Below are 14,984 nucleotides of genomic sequence, written 5' to 3'. Positions count from 1 at the left end.
TGAATCATAGCACAGGGAACGGTCGTTAACGAGTCAGGGTAATGCTTTACATTCATTAGGATCTCTTAGAATCGCAGACGTGTTGGGTTTAACAGCAACTTAAAGGGCTAGTAAACTAAAATTCTTATGGTCATTGCACAGACTTAAAGTGAACCTGCGTTTTGCCCATGCAGTTACAGAGCAACAGGTTCTCTTACTGTTAATGAAGAGAGTTGTCTTTATGGTGGGAGCTATTTTCCTATGCACAGTTGTCTTCCTGCGCAATAATTCCATAGAGCAGTAAGTGTCGATTGTCTTTTTATTCATTCTTTTTATATTAACCACTGAGCCTCTTGTTTTTTAGATGTGTTCTTTACAAGTTAAAAACAGGTTTTTTGCTAGAAAATTACTTATAACCCCCAAATATTATAAAAAAATATTCTAACACCCTAGAGAATAACATGGTGGTTGTTGCAATACTTTCTGTCACACAATATTTGCGCAGCGGTCTTACAAGCGCACTTTTTTTTTTCCGGAAGTTATCCCGATTTCTTTTATATTGTGAAAGAATAGCGACTAACCTTTACCCTTAAAAATCTCCATAGGCGACGTTTAAAAAATTCTACAGGTTGCATGTTCTGCGTTACAGAGGAGGTCCAGGGCTAGAATTATTGATCTCGCTCTACCGATCACGGCGATACCTCACATGTGTGGTTTGAACACCGTTTTCATATGCGGGCGCTACTCATGTAAGCGTTCGCTTCTGCACGCAAGCTCGGCTAGACGGGGCGAGTTTAAAAAAATATATATTTTCTTATTTATTTTTTATTTTTACACAGTTTTTTTTTTTTCCAATGAATTTATTCCTATTACAAGGAATGTAAACATCCTTTGTAATAGAAAAAAAGCATGACAGGGCCTCTTGAATATGAGATCTGGGGCCAAAAAGACCTCAGATCTCATATATACACTAAAATACAATAAAAAAAAAAATGACCCTTTAAGAGCTATGGGCAGAAGTGACATTTTGACGTCGCTTCTGACCTGCAATGTCATGGAGACGGGTGGGGGCCGTCTTCCCCTCACTTGTCTCCATACCCAGCTAGTGACAGCATCCGATAGCCTACGCTGCTGCTAACGGCTCTGGTAAGCAGCGAAGGGCACTGAAGCGTGGTGGGGGGAGGCCCTTCCCCGCCACCGATAAAAGTGATCTTGCAGTGAATCCACTGCAGAGACCACTTTTATCTTGGAGCAGACCGCCTGCTGAACAAGGGGATACTGGGATTATGGCAGCTAGCTGCTGCCATAACAATGGTATCTCCCTTCAAAGTAAGGACGTACATCGGCATGCGGCAGTCCAGAAGTGGATAAAAGATAAAACATTTAATAGAAAACCATTCATGTAAACTGTTATCTTACCAGAATACGTGTAGTGCTGTTCAGTCTGAGCATTCTCCCTATACCGTATCAGCATTAACCAGTTAAGGACTGCCCTATAGCAGATTTACTATTACAGGGTGGCCATCCTGCACAGAATCACATAAGTACACATGGTTCTGCACTTCCACCTAGGTGGCACGTGCCGCTGGCAGGCCACTTACTGCTGTGATTGCTCACACCAGAAGCTGATGTGCAGGTGCCAGGCACTGAATTTCCACTGGCACCCACCAATCGTCAGGCAGAGAGATAGAACAAAGCAGATCTATGATGGCAGAACGGATGGATTTTGTGTTCCTGCAAAGCAGGGAATAAAATCCATCACTTCCCTGAGTAAAAGCAGCACACATAGTACAGTAAAACACTGGCTAGGCACAACCCCTTCTCAGCCAGCGTCATTGGTACAGTGACATTGCATATTTTTAGCACTGTTTTAGGAAAAAAAACAAAATGATAATAAAATATATATATATATATATATATATATATATATATTTTTTTTTTTTTTTTTTTAATTGCTGAAAACCCAGTTGCTCTGTGCAAACGGAAGCCCAGAATGTGCACGCGTTCACACCACACGTGTGACATATCGCCACGAATGTCAGCGTGAGAACAATAATTCTAGCACAAGAGCTCCTAGTTAACTCTAAACTGAAGGCTAAAGGCTTTTAAAGCATCGCCTATGGTGATTTATGGGCACCACAGTGTTTGGCGATATGGGCACACGCAATTTTAAGATATGGAATGTTTGAATGTTTGATATCTGTTTACTCGATGCAACCTCATCTTTTATGTGTTAACCAAAAATGGGTATTATATGGTGTGTTTTTGCACTAAAATTCATCATATTATATTTAGTCCTGAAAATTTGCCTTTAATAAACAGCGCAAATACCATGTGACAAAAAAATTTGCAACTATCACCTGTTTATTTTACAGGGCCTCTGCTTTCAGAAATATACAATGTTCTGGGGGGGGGGTTAAGTAATTTTATTGCCAAAAATTTTGATTTTTATTTTTTTGTATGCGACAAATAAAACAAAATTGCTCTGGAGCCGAACTGGATGTGGTTACTGCAGGTGATAACAAGGTAGGAGGTTGTATTGCAAGTGTCAAAGATGATTCACTGCCCAGGACTTAATAATGTCTGTTGGTTATCATAGGTAGTACAATGAGACACCATATTGTATTGCTATATAAGCCGCTGTGTTACAGTGGTAAAGATGTGTGTTGCTTGGGAAGGGTTAAAGAGCAGGGTGCAATTATAGGATAACTCACCACCCACCGGTAGGGTGGGATCCTGACGAGCTCTACAATCCATGCAGTCACTGAGCTCTAGTTTGCTGGCTGCGGAGAGAGGCCTGGAGCAGGCCCTTCATGGCTGACATTCCAAATTACACTGCCCAGCCCAGCACAAACATCGTGTCAGATTAATGGCTGTGACTTTGACATATCCCAGCCAGGAAACCCCTCCATAAAAACAAAGCCCCACAAGTGCCCCTGGCATCCTGCAAGAGAATTTGTCTGTTTTGGCCCCAAATAATGGAATAAGATTAATCTTCAGCAATCTGACATGAGCAAGAAATTACTTTTTTATTTAACTTTTATTACCCATTTTAGCGTTCAGGTCATTAGATTTTCGTGCAGTAACCCTTTCATTTCCACCTAAATTCTTATGAAGATTAGTAGGACTCAATAGTATTGGCTTCAAAATAACTTAAAGTGAACCTGTGATTTGCCCATGCCAAGCAATCAGTTCAATGAAATGTTCACCCCCCTCCATATGTACTCCCCTTACCTTCGCCGTTCCATTCTGCCACCTGAAGCTAGGGAAAATACTGGTACTTCTAGGTGGGGGGAGCACGTGCCTCTCCTATTCTTCCAGAGAAATGATGGTTGCCTAAATGGCCAGCCACGTCATTTGTGCAAGCCCTGACTAAATCAGCTTAGACCCTTTTAACCTTAACCCTTTTTGACAGTGATGAGAAAATTTGAAGGAGCATAATGGGAAAATGTCCGTGGTTTTCTTTCGGTAAATTACATTCTTTCCAAAAATCGAAAGTTAAAAGCAAATTACATTTTCGAACAGTATTCGTCCAGTCATCAAATTTTAGTATGTGTGGTAAGCTGATCAGAATTTCAAAATGAAATGTAGGCACACACTACTGACCATGCATACTTTTATTGGAGGTGGTATAGGTTTAGAGCAGGGGGTGGGGGTAATAGCAGCACACAAAGTAATCTACACCCAATGTTGGGTGTGGGCAAAAAAAATGTTGGGTGTCTCCAAATTGTGCTAACAATGGGGTATGGTTTAATGGTACCTAAGCCTACTTTGTTCTGGGTCAGTAGTGCATAACATGCACAGTGTAGAGACGAAAAGTAAGTAAAGCTCCTCCCAAATAAAAATCTCTCCCTCCTTTAATACAATCCCCTACCCCCCATTGCAACGCCCCCTCCAGCACAAATTCTCCCCTCCCGGAATTGTACTTGCCTTGATGTGGCTTTGCAGAGTCCAATCTCTGCTGGTGGGTTCCCTCCCCTCATCTCGATTGGTAGCACCATATAATTTCAGGACAGGGAGGAGCCTGTGGCATCAAGTGGAACATGCCACCTCTCCTGAAGCCCTCCTGCCTTTCTCTGCACAGGCAATCACCAGCACACCCATGTGACAGGTCATGTCCCAGGCCGGTGGCTGCCAGCAGAGGGCTCTCTAGTCATAATCCAGCTCTGTATAGTAATGTAGTGTTTTCCAACCTTTTTTCAGTCAAGGCCCTTTAAACGATGCCCAATTTCGAGGCACCCCCACTCTAAAATGTAATAAACTAATCAAAAAGTTTTTCATAATGCAGCCACAGACTTGGGACGCCAAACGTTAGCAGTGATTTATTCTTCCAAAGCACACATATGCACACAGGTACTGAATAGTATTCCAATGTTTCTCTTCTCCCTCAGTTTCTTTCCCTTATTCAATGAATGTGACCCCAATGGTGATGGAAAGGCAAATAAGGATGCTGTGCAAGTGCCCAAAGTCATCCTTATCAACCGATGACAGCAGGGTTGTTAGGATTCTGACGGCTGAAAGGTTGTAATGTTGCACAAAACCTGTGGCTTTCTGCAAGTAAAAGGCAGGCTTAGGAGGATGTGGGGGAACTGGAGGATGATGAGTGGCAGGGGCAGACTGACAACTCATGGGGCCCCCGGGCAATAGGAGAAGATTATGGGGCCCCTGGGCAATAGGAGATTATGGGGCCACACATTATATACACAAACACAATATACATGCACACGGAATACACATACACACACTGAAAAGGTACTGGAGAGGCGGGGCAGCTATAATCTTGGGATTTAAAAAAAAAACACAGATATTTACATACTGTCCCTGGTTTTATTGAGGCTGGCAACCCTGATGAGGCCCCTTAGTGGCATGGGGCCCTCGGGCAGTGCTCGAGTGCCTGAATGGTCAGTCCGCCCCTGATGAATGGACAGATGTTTTAACATCTTGTAAGATGGTCTCCCCAAAGTTTTCTGATAGACTTACCCAACTGTATATACTAGACATATTCTATATAAACCCCATCCATTTAACCAGGTGTAAACCTTACTACGACTCCTCTTGTCCCAGGTGTGGAGAACCCAATGGTTCATTCTATGGACTTGCACTGCCATTCAGGGATATTGGGAGCAGGTTGTCCGGTTTTAACATGATGGAATAGGCTCCCCGCTGACTCTGTGTCCTAAACAGTGCTTGTTGGGGCTAGTCCCTGACCAGGATCATAATAGGCATCACCACATTTTCTTACAGGAAATGTTATTTACAGCTAGATTGTTAATAGCGAGAGTGTGGCCTCCACACCACGTGAATGGATGGTGGCTGTCAATCAGTCCTTACCCTAAAAAGTAATTTACATACACAGAAATGCCTGACAAAATACCATAGAATATGGGATCATTGGCTAGACTTAACATCTACCTCCACAGAGGAAGAACCAGTAACCGAATGAGTATGATCATTTTGCTTGAAGCTATCCTTGCCTATGTTTATATGTCCTCACGGATTATTGTGAGCAGAAACGTTATTTTTTTTTATGTATCCTATATACCTGGCTATGCATATATATTTTTGTCTCATCACTCCAAATGACTTTGTGCCAGAAGGTTTGAGGCTTGTCTCTGTGCTGTTTGGCATATTGTAAGCGGGATACTTTGTGGCATTTGCATTGTAATGGCTTTCTTCTGGCGACTCGACTATGCAGCCCATCTTTCTTCAAGTGCCTCCTTATTGTGCATCTTGAAATAGCCATGCCACATGTTTTGAGAGAGTGCTGTATTTCACCTGTAGTTATTCGTGGGTTTTTCTTTGCATCCTGAACAATTTTCCTGGCAGTTGTGGCTGAAATTTTAGTTGGTCTACCTGACCGTGGTTTGGTTTCAACAGAACCCCTAATTTTTCACTTCTTGATTATAGAGTTTGAGCACTGCTGATTGGCATTCTCGATTCCTTGGATATCTCTTTATATCCCTTTCCTGTTTTATACATTTCAACGACCTTTTCTCGCAGATCCTTTGACAATTTCTTTGCTTTCCCCATGACTCAGAATCCAGAAATGTCAGTGCAGCACTGGATGAAAGATGCAAGGGTCTGTCAGGAGTCCAGAAACTCATTGACCTTTTATACACACACACTAATTACAAGCAAACAGATCACAGGTGAGTATGGTTACCTTTAATAGCCATTCAAACCCCTTTGTGTCAACTTGAGTGCATGTTATCAGGCCAAAATCACCAGGGTGTGTAAACTTTTGATCAGGGTCATTTGGGTAGTTTCTGTTGTCATTATGATTTAAAAAGAGTAAACGCAGTTGATTGATAATAAATGGCTTCTGTCAAACACTAACCATGAGTGAAAGAAAAGTTTTTGTGTTATCATTCATATTCCCTGAAAAATGGCCAAGAAATCATACATTTTGCCAGGGTAAACGTATGAGCACAGCTATATCTTTAAATCTCTGTTAATGACAACCGTTCTTTTAACACTTTTCCCTGGAGTTTAATGTATTGCTCCTATACCTATTTTATATCTAATAAAGAGTTTGTTGGTTTAAAAAAAAAAAAACAGGCTTAATTACCCGCTGGATTGTATACAAATTTTGGGGAATTTTTAGGCATCTTGCCAAGTCACCCCTGAAGAAACCTGAAGGCACCTTGGTTGAAAAAGGCTGTAGCAACTTTCATATGGTATAGTTGTACAATGATCCAACTGCACTGATCTGACACCCACTTTTGTAACACAGTTGTTGACAGGCTATTTGTGTTATTGAGAACCTTATTGTCTGTTAAAAATGTATTTTCAATAAAAATCATTGGAAAAGAAAAAGTCTGTAGTAATGTCAAAAAGTGCCACTGGTGTCTACTGCTACTGATTTACTTAACAACATGGCACCCATCCCCTAAATTAAAACACTGTGCATCGGGTAGCCGCTTCTCCCAAATGACCACTCAACCCCTTGTCCTGACGTTGTACCCTAGTGTAATGTTGACTTATTGGCTCCTGGCTCAGATGTGTGCTGCAGCCTGCAGGTCACCATCACAAACAGGAGCAAGGCAGCAAATAATCCATATCCTTACCTCCTGCGAAAAAGTTTACACGAGCCAAGAGGGGAGGGACCAGTAAGACCACATGATAGCGGCGTGTGACATCGTCAATAACCCCGGACAGAGCCGAGAGCAGACACACTCCTCCCCTCCCTCCTCCTGCTCTAGGCCAATTACAAAATTGTTGCTAAGATGGAATATAAGACAAGTATTTGGCGCAAATCAAAGATATTAGGTTCCCACTTGAAAAAAAGGAGTCTATAAGGTTACATATGGTGAGTGCAGGGAATGCACTACTTTGTCCAGACCAAAAAAAGGAGGGAATAAATGTTCTTTAGTTCATGGAGAGGGGGAGGGGAAAAGGGATGGGGAGGGGGGGATGGATCCGCATGCAGGGCTGCCACCTTAAAAGAGCTGAAACTTGAGCTCCTGGATTGCTGTAGATAAAGGAGAAAAAGGAGAGAAAGGGGCGCCTCTGGGTGCAGATTTTTTTAAAAGGTTTTATTTTTCAGTGTAAAAAACATAAAATTTTGCACTCACATTTAGTAGGCAAAAAGTAAGCATTAAACACCAGGGGTCATCTGGTATATCTGATTTTTGGGACGTCAGCCAGTGGTCCGGTCCACATCTGTCATCTCATCGCGTTGTTCCTGTTCCTCTCACATGCTGTCCACTGCAGGTGTTTTGTATGAAGCAGCCGGCTTGTGGTGGACACGAGATGTGCGGTCTTCAAAACGAGGCTTGGGAGGCAGAGACGACCAGGGCGCGGGGCTGTGACGTCAGCGGGTATGCGACGCGTTTCTTGAGCGTGCGGGTCGAGATTGTCGGACGACCGCGCTCTTTCATCAGGCAGAATCAGACTGACGTCCCAAAAATCAGATATACCAGATGACCCCTGGTGTTTAATGCTTACTTTTTGCCTACTAAATGTGAGTGCAAAATTTTATGTTTTTTACACTGAAAAATAAAACCTTTTAAAAAAATCTGCACCCAGAGGCGCCCCTTTCTCTCCTTTTTCTCCTTTATCTACTGCTAAGATGGAATACCCCACAGCTGCTTGGACTGGTGACACCATTATCAAAGCTTGACAGAAATCGGGGACAACTTCATTTAACCAGGGACAAAGTGTGGGACACTTTTTTTTCCCAAGGACTGCCCCTGAAACTGGCGACATCTGGTCAACCTAATGTATGGCCAGCTTTACACAAGGTTTCTTTCCCTTTGTTCTCACAAGCAAGCAAGACAACGGGAAAGCTAAGGTTTAGGTAGAAGTAAAAAATGGCTGGGAGGGTATAGCTGGCATTTCGTTGGCTGAATTTTTCAGGACATCATGGGGGGCAATACAAATACAGTTTTCTACACTTTTGACACATGAAACTTTTTGTTATTTAAAGCTGAATTCCAGGCTGATATAAAAGATCACTCTTCTATCCAGCAATGTATTCAGTAAACAAGTCATTAAATGTATTTTTCCATTGACTGAGACTGGTGGTGTTCTTTTATTATCCTGTCAGCAGGGTGGAGGTGAGTCAGTAACTAAGCTGTGTTGTTTAACTGGAGTGCAGAAAAGTGAGATCAACTTGTCATGCTTTTTGGCAGGGGTACCAAGATCACAGGACTATTTAAGTAGAATTACAAATATATTGGTAGGTAAGAAAGCTCACAAATATGTATTCCAAATGTGTGGTAAAGCAGAGCTAAACCCACTTACGAAAATCTCATATAAGCTTTAATATGTCATTGTACTTTCAGGTGTTGTTTTCAATCTTATAAAATCTGCAGGTTCCATTTAAATAATACTCGGTGATCTTGCCACAAAGTTTACTTTTCAAGCACTTCCTGTGACAACTGTCTTTAAAATGTTCTCCTGCATTGTGACTCCATCACAGGTCCCCTAATGCAGATGACAAAAGGCTGTGCTGACACACATTGCGTTGGGATGGTCCACCATTGGCGCTCTCAGGAAGCCGCTCCTGTTGAGTTGCCACCTTATCCCTTTAAACCCATATAAATGACACAGGTTCTGAGGCTAATTAAATGCAGATAAGGCACCAAGTGAGTTTAATTACCACCTTAATCAGTCACCGAACCTGTGTAATTAATATGTGTTGGGGTTTAAACGGATGGGGTGGCAACACTACGTTCCTGAGCAATGATGTGCAGCCAGAGCTGGAGCAAATGTATGCAGACAGAAAGTGCCTGAAAAAAGCTCAAGGAGATCTGCTGCATGGATAAACAAGAAGGATGAAAATATATGAAAACTAACATTGAGGCCCCATGCACCCAAAAGCTCTTCTTCTGAACTTGATTCTTCTGCATTCAGAAGAGGAGCATTTTACTGCTTCTAAACTCTGGTAAAAGCCTATGGGGAGATTTACTAAAACTGGAGAGTGCAAAATCTGGTGCAACTCTGCATGGAAACCAGTCAGCTTCCAGGTTTTTTTGTTGTCAAAGCTTAATTGAACAAGCTGAAGATAAAAGCTGATTGGCCACCAGGCAAAGCTGCACCAGATTTTGCACTCCCCAGTTTTAATAAATCAACTCCTATGTGTGTGTGGACACAAAGGGGTTGATTTACTGTAAAAGGAAATAGACTGTGCACTTTGGAAAGTGCAGTTGCACTATGCGAGAGCAGTTGCTCCAGAGCTTAATAAATGAGGTAAGGCTCAACTTTGCAAAGAATACCCAATCACATGTAAGGAAAATAAAATATATATATATATTTTTGCTTGCACGTGATTGGATGATGGAAACCAGCAAAGTTTCTGCTCATTTACTAAGCTCTGGAGCAGCTGCACTTTGCAAAGTGCACGGTCTTTTCCCCTTTAGTAAAACAACCCCATAGGCTTTTATTGAGTTGCGTTCAGGGGCTTTGGCAAAAAAAAAAACACCAAAAACTCCTAAACGTAAGTTTAGGAGCAGCAGTGTCCATGAGGCCTTAATGGCAGAAATGTGGCAATTGTTTGTGATACATTTATTTCGTAAACTAAATGTCTTCTAGTTAAGGTTTACATCTACTTTAATGCGTTTTTAAACACAAGATCTGTATAATCAAAAGTAGTTCCATTACTCATCTGCTTGCTTAATTGCTGTTTTTCTTTCATCTTCAGTCCCCTTGTGTCTTTAAAACAAGAACTTGCTGATCTCTCGAAGAATGTTTCAGCCTATAGGGTGGCTATGTTGTCTTACAGGGTCTCCCTGGAGACCCATTGCAGCAACCCTTATGTTTGCGGTCTCCTGCACACCAACACACATGGGGGGCACTGACAGGCTTCTGTGTAAAGAGAGTCTATGTAGGCATACATGTTGAAGATCCATACAAGGGATCTTGGGTCATGAGTCCCCAACATGTCTGTCTGCTGTTCACAGCGCTTGCTCCGCAACCAAAATGTCATGGAAGTGGCTAGAAAAGGCTTACAGTCAATATGTATTGAAGTAAAGATGTTTGGAAGCACAGTAAGGATTAGGAAAAATTAAATAGTTCAGCAAATTAAGTGGATCTATCGAGAAACACAAAAAAAAACCTGAGAGTTTAATACTACTTAAAGCTGTTTACCTGGAATTCATCCTTAGTACAGCTTTTGGATCGATTTCCATTTTCCCAAGAGTGTGACACCTCACTACCTCCATAAATCCTTATTTGTATGTTTTTCAGGTTCTTCTTATCCTCAGTGGTAACCTCAGCTTCCTAAACTGGCTTACCATTGTGCCATGTCTCGCCTGTTTTGATGATGCCAGCTTCAGCTTCCTGTTCAGCTCCAAGGATGGGTCAGTCAAACACCAAGTGGCCAAGATCCAAAGACAAGACGCCAGCGGAGGCAGACTTCCGAAAAGTTATGGTAAGCCCATGGGTGGATTAAATTGCAAGTTTATGTATTCTTTGTTTTTGTAAAAGAAGAATAATTCCACTCATTATTGAAAAGTCCGTGTTAAGTGGAATTTGGTGTGTTTAGTCAAGGATAGTTCATTTCCATTACCTTGACAACTTCTGCTAAAGGATCAGCTGATGATGAAGGCCTTGTACTAAATCATCCTCACTGGTCATTTTGGATTTACATAAAAATCCTGCATTCCAGAAAGGGAATCTCGTAATTTCTGCCTTGGAATGATTATAGTTGTCCTTTGAATTCTATGTTATTTATCAGTTTGTGTTTAGCATGGGATTTAGCAAAGGGCAGGTGAGTACCATGCTGTTCATCAAGAAAGTTTAAACAAAGTCTGCACTACTGGTATGCTACTCTCCCAGTAAGTCCAGCCTTATGGAACCAAAATGGACACTTCGGGCATCTTGAATCAAAAAATGGGCCACTACAGGTATTCTCCGACTGGAACCACCAAATTGTACACTATCCTTGCGGCCTTCCTCGATTCAGTGTAACCACAACTAAAACACAAATGAAGAAGGCGCACCAACCTAGTGCATGTACAAATGCCACCCAACGTCAGTCCATTGAGTAGGCTATACTCGATGAACTGACGTTGGGTGGAATTTGTTCATGTTAAGCCTGTGTCTTTCTTCTTTTGTGAGTACATTTGACTTTTAACATTTATTTAATGAGTTATACAGTAATGCCACCAGGCTGGTGTGCCTTCTTATTTTGTTTGAGTACCATGTTGTGCCTAAATTGATGTAGGATTCCTCTTCAAGAAAGACAGATCCTTGTAAGTCCAACTCATGACCACATTTTATGTATTTGTTAAAATAAGTACTTTTACCATCACAGGGTCATATTGGCTGCATTGTCATGATTATCCCAGAATAGCTGCCTATGCTTCAATCTTTGACATCATCATGGCATAAGGCTTACAAAATGGATACCTCCTCTTCAGTCTGTGACATAACATAGGCATTAGATCCATAAATTGTTTCTTTGATTAGTCTGTGAGATCACTGAAGAACGTGTCCTCCATGGTGGTTAACTGCTCTGCGGACTGTGAGTGAGTTCCTTAAAATGGTTGATTGCTGTACAGACTATGACATCCCTCAAAAATTGCAGCTTTTTTTTTTAATCTGTCAAAACACTGAAGAACGACACCTCCAAAATGGATGATTATTCTTCTGTCTGTGACACCATTACACCATGGTGTAATGGTGTCACAGACAGAAGATGCAATTGACCACATTGAAGGAGTGTGTCCTCCAAGGTGGTTGATTGCTCTGTAGCCTGTGAAATTAATAAAGTGTAGGTCCTCCAAAAATGATTGATTGCTGTACAGACTATGATATCCCACAATAATGGCTGATTCCTCTTCAATACATGACAAGACTGAAGGATGACTTCTCCAAAATGGACGAATCTTCTGTCTGTGACACCCTTGCTTACCCCCCAACTCTCAAAATTGATAATGAAGAGGTAGAATGAAGATCTTACTGTAGTATAACACTTTTGGTAGTTAAAACATGATTTTTTTATTGAGGTTTATGCATAACTATAATTTTCAATATTTGCTAAACCAATTATGTAACCTATAATTGGAGTGAGATGTTGTGCAAGGTGTCGCTGACCCAATTATATGACTTACGATTGGTGTTGGATGTTATACAAGGCTTCGCATAAACAGGGAATTGTATAAATCTCGTGTTTACTTCCCACATGAGATAAATTATTGTATACACATGAACAGCATTTGAAATATGTCAAATAAATAGTTCATACTACAGCATTTCCTTGTTTATTTTCTGTTTCTAATGAGGCCTTGTGAGAAGTCATTTGGCTCACAATATATATACAGAATAACAGCAATAATGTTTCCTCTATACAGTGTCTATAGCTCTGGAGCCTCTTGTCTGGCGAAGAACAAGAGTATGGGGTCTAATGTTTAAAGGGCAAATCTGTCTAAAGGTGATACTTTACATTAGTTGATGCCATTGAGCAGTTTCACACACACTGGTTGGTTACATCCATGGGTTTTCTGGTGGACCTATCTGTGAACCTGAGTTCTAAGCTCTTCCTACTTGCTGTAGCAAGCTGATCTTACTGCTAAGGCCTTGTTCACTTGGCTATGCGTACCCCCATGCAAAGGACCATCTTTGCCTGCATGTGATGCACAGGTGTTCCATGCATTAGCACGCAGGCAGTCCCATTTATGTCTATTGGTACTCAGCAGCTGCACAGACACAGCTGCTGCTCCCAATTCGAAAGCCATGCAGGTACGTGTCCTCAAACTCACAACATCTGCATTCAGGGACATGTACCTGCATAGATGTCAAATTGGGACCAGCCGCTGTGTCCATGCGGCAGCTGTGTGCCAATAGACATGAATGGGGCTGCCTGCACTTGGATGTACAGAATACCTGTGCACCTCGTGTGGGCAAAGACGGCCCTTCACACAGATGTACACATGGATACGCCTATATGAACAAGGCTTAGCTCTGCACCGCCATTGATATTTTGTTTTATTAAAGAAAACCTATTTGGCCATTAATCGTCTTATAGAATTAAAGTAGAACTATGGGCAAAACTTTTTTTTTTTTTTCATTTTGGATAGAGTAAGGGAGGGTTATAACCCCTGTCAGATGTTTTTTCGGCATCGGTGTCCATACCTCCCTACATTTTGAAATGGGAATGAGGGACACCTACTAGCAAATGTATGTCAGTATAGGACATGCCCCCTGCCACACCCCCTTAAAGGAGAATTAACAAAATAAAAAGGTTAATTAAATCAACAAGGGCTTTTTTACCACTACTATTTATTTATATTGGCTTTTACATTTTACAAATGTAGCAATTTAGAAATTGGATGAAAGGTTTAGCACTGAAAAACACTTTTTGAAAGATAAAAAGTGCATTTTATATACAACTATATAGATCAGACCAAAATGAAGGACAAATTAGAGGGACAGAGGGACTTTGCTCCAAATCAGGGACAGTCACTTAAATCAGAGACAGTTGGAAGCTATGGATGTCCCAGTGGAGAGATTTTCCTTCACTTCCTGTCCCATAACCAAACAGGAAGTGATGGGGAATCCCTGCAAAGTAAGGGAATTCTTTGGGTAGCACCAAAACTAGCATCCCTCTAGGAAGATTCCCCCTTTATTACTTTTCTGGGGACAGCCAAAAATTTGGGATTTTATTTTACTTTCACTTTCAATGATAATAGTAAACAGAACAAACAGAGATAGTGAATCTCCTAAACGGGCGGGGGCACAGACAGCGATAAAAACTGACAGGTGTTTTAATCCCTCTCCACAAAAAAAATATGTTTTGCCTTTAGTATACTTTAATACTGAAATGCACAAATTTATATAAGCATACTGTCCCTGATTTCCAGGGACTGTCTGTGATTTGGAGCAATGTCCCTCTGTCCCCCTTTCCTCCTCGTGTGTCCCTCATTTTGGTCTGATCTATATAGCTTTATATAAAATGCATTTTGCATCTTTCAAAAAGTGTTTCCCAGTGCTAAATCTTTCATCCAATTTCTAAATTGCTGCATTTATAAATTTAAAAAGCCAATATATAGTAGTGGTAAAAAGCCATTCTCCTTTAGGCTGTATTCACACCTGAGCGTTTTCACCTCCTAAAACGTCCAACAAGCAAAATCCCATTCATTTCAATGGCACCTGTTCACATCTGAGTGTTTTGTTACCTGAAGCAAAACGTCTGAAAAACGCCCTAAGCTCAAAAAAGAACATGAGCTTCTTTGGGGCAGATTACAGCCGTTTTTCTGCCTTTTACATTGGTGACCTGAACAAAATCACGGCAAAACCATGGTAATAACGTGGTAAAAATGCGTGACATTTAAACGCTCAGGTGTGAATACAGCCTTAAGGGGGTGTGGCAGGGGGCGTGTCCTATGCCTAAATACATTTGCTAATAGGTGTCCCTCATTGTCCTCTCAGAAAGTTGGGAGGTGTGTATAAGGCAATATGCTAATCCTTAAAGTGTATCTAAACCGAAGAGCAAAAAAAAAAAGTGTAATATATTACAGATTACCAGTCCTTAGATATGTGGTGGCTGTATTACTTTTTAG

At 41.3% G+C, this 14,984-nt stretch overlaps 1 protein-coding gene across 1 annotated transcript in view; it reads left to right on the top strand.

The window, feature by feature from the left end:
* Nucleotides 1–14,984, top strand: part of LMF1 (lipase maturation factor 1) — a 551,994-nt gene that overhangs the window by 466,257 nt on the left and 70,753 nt on the right. The window contains exon 7 of the mRNA XM_077449405.1: nucleotides 10,669–10,852. Coding sequence (XP_077305531.1) covers nucleotides 10,669–10,852 — 184 coding nt within the window. The remainder of the gene's footprint in view (nucleotides 1–10,668; nucleotides 10,853–14,984) is intronic.

The sequence above is a fragment of the Lithobates pipiens genome, unplaced genomic scaffold (assembly GCF_037356315.1).
Source record: "Lithobates pipiens isolate NorthernLeopardFrog02 unplaced genomic scaffold, aLitPip1_a1.2 Scaffold_22, whole genome shotgun sequence".
Classification (NCBI taxonomy): Eukaryota; Metazoa; Chordata; class Amphibia; order Anura; family Ranidae; genus Lithobates; species Lithobates pipiens.
The sequence above is the reverse complement of the archived record's forward strand: the minus strand, read 5'-3'. Positions and strand labels throughout refer to the sequence as shown.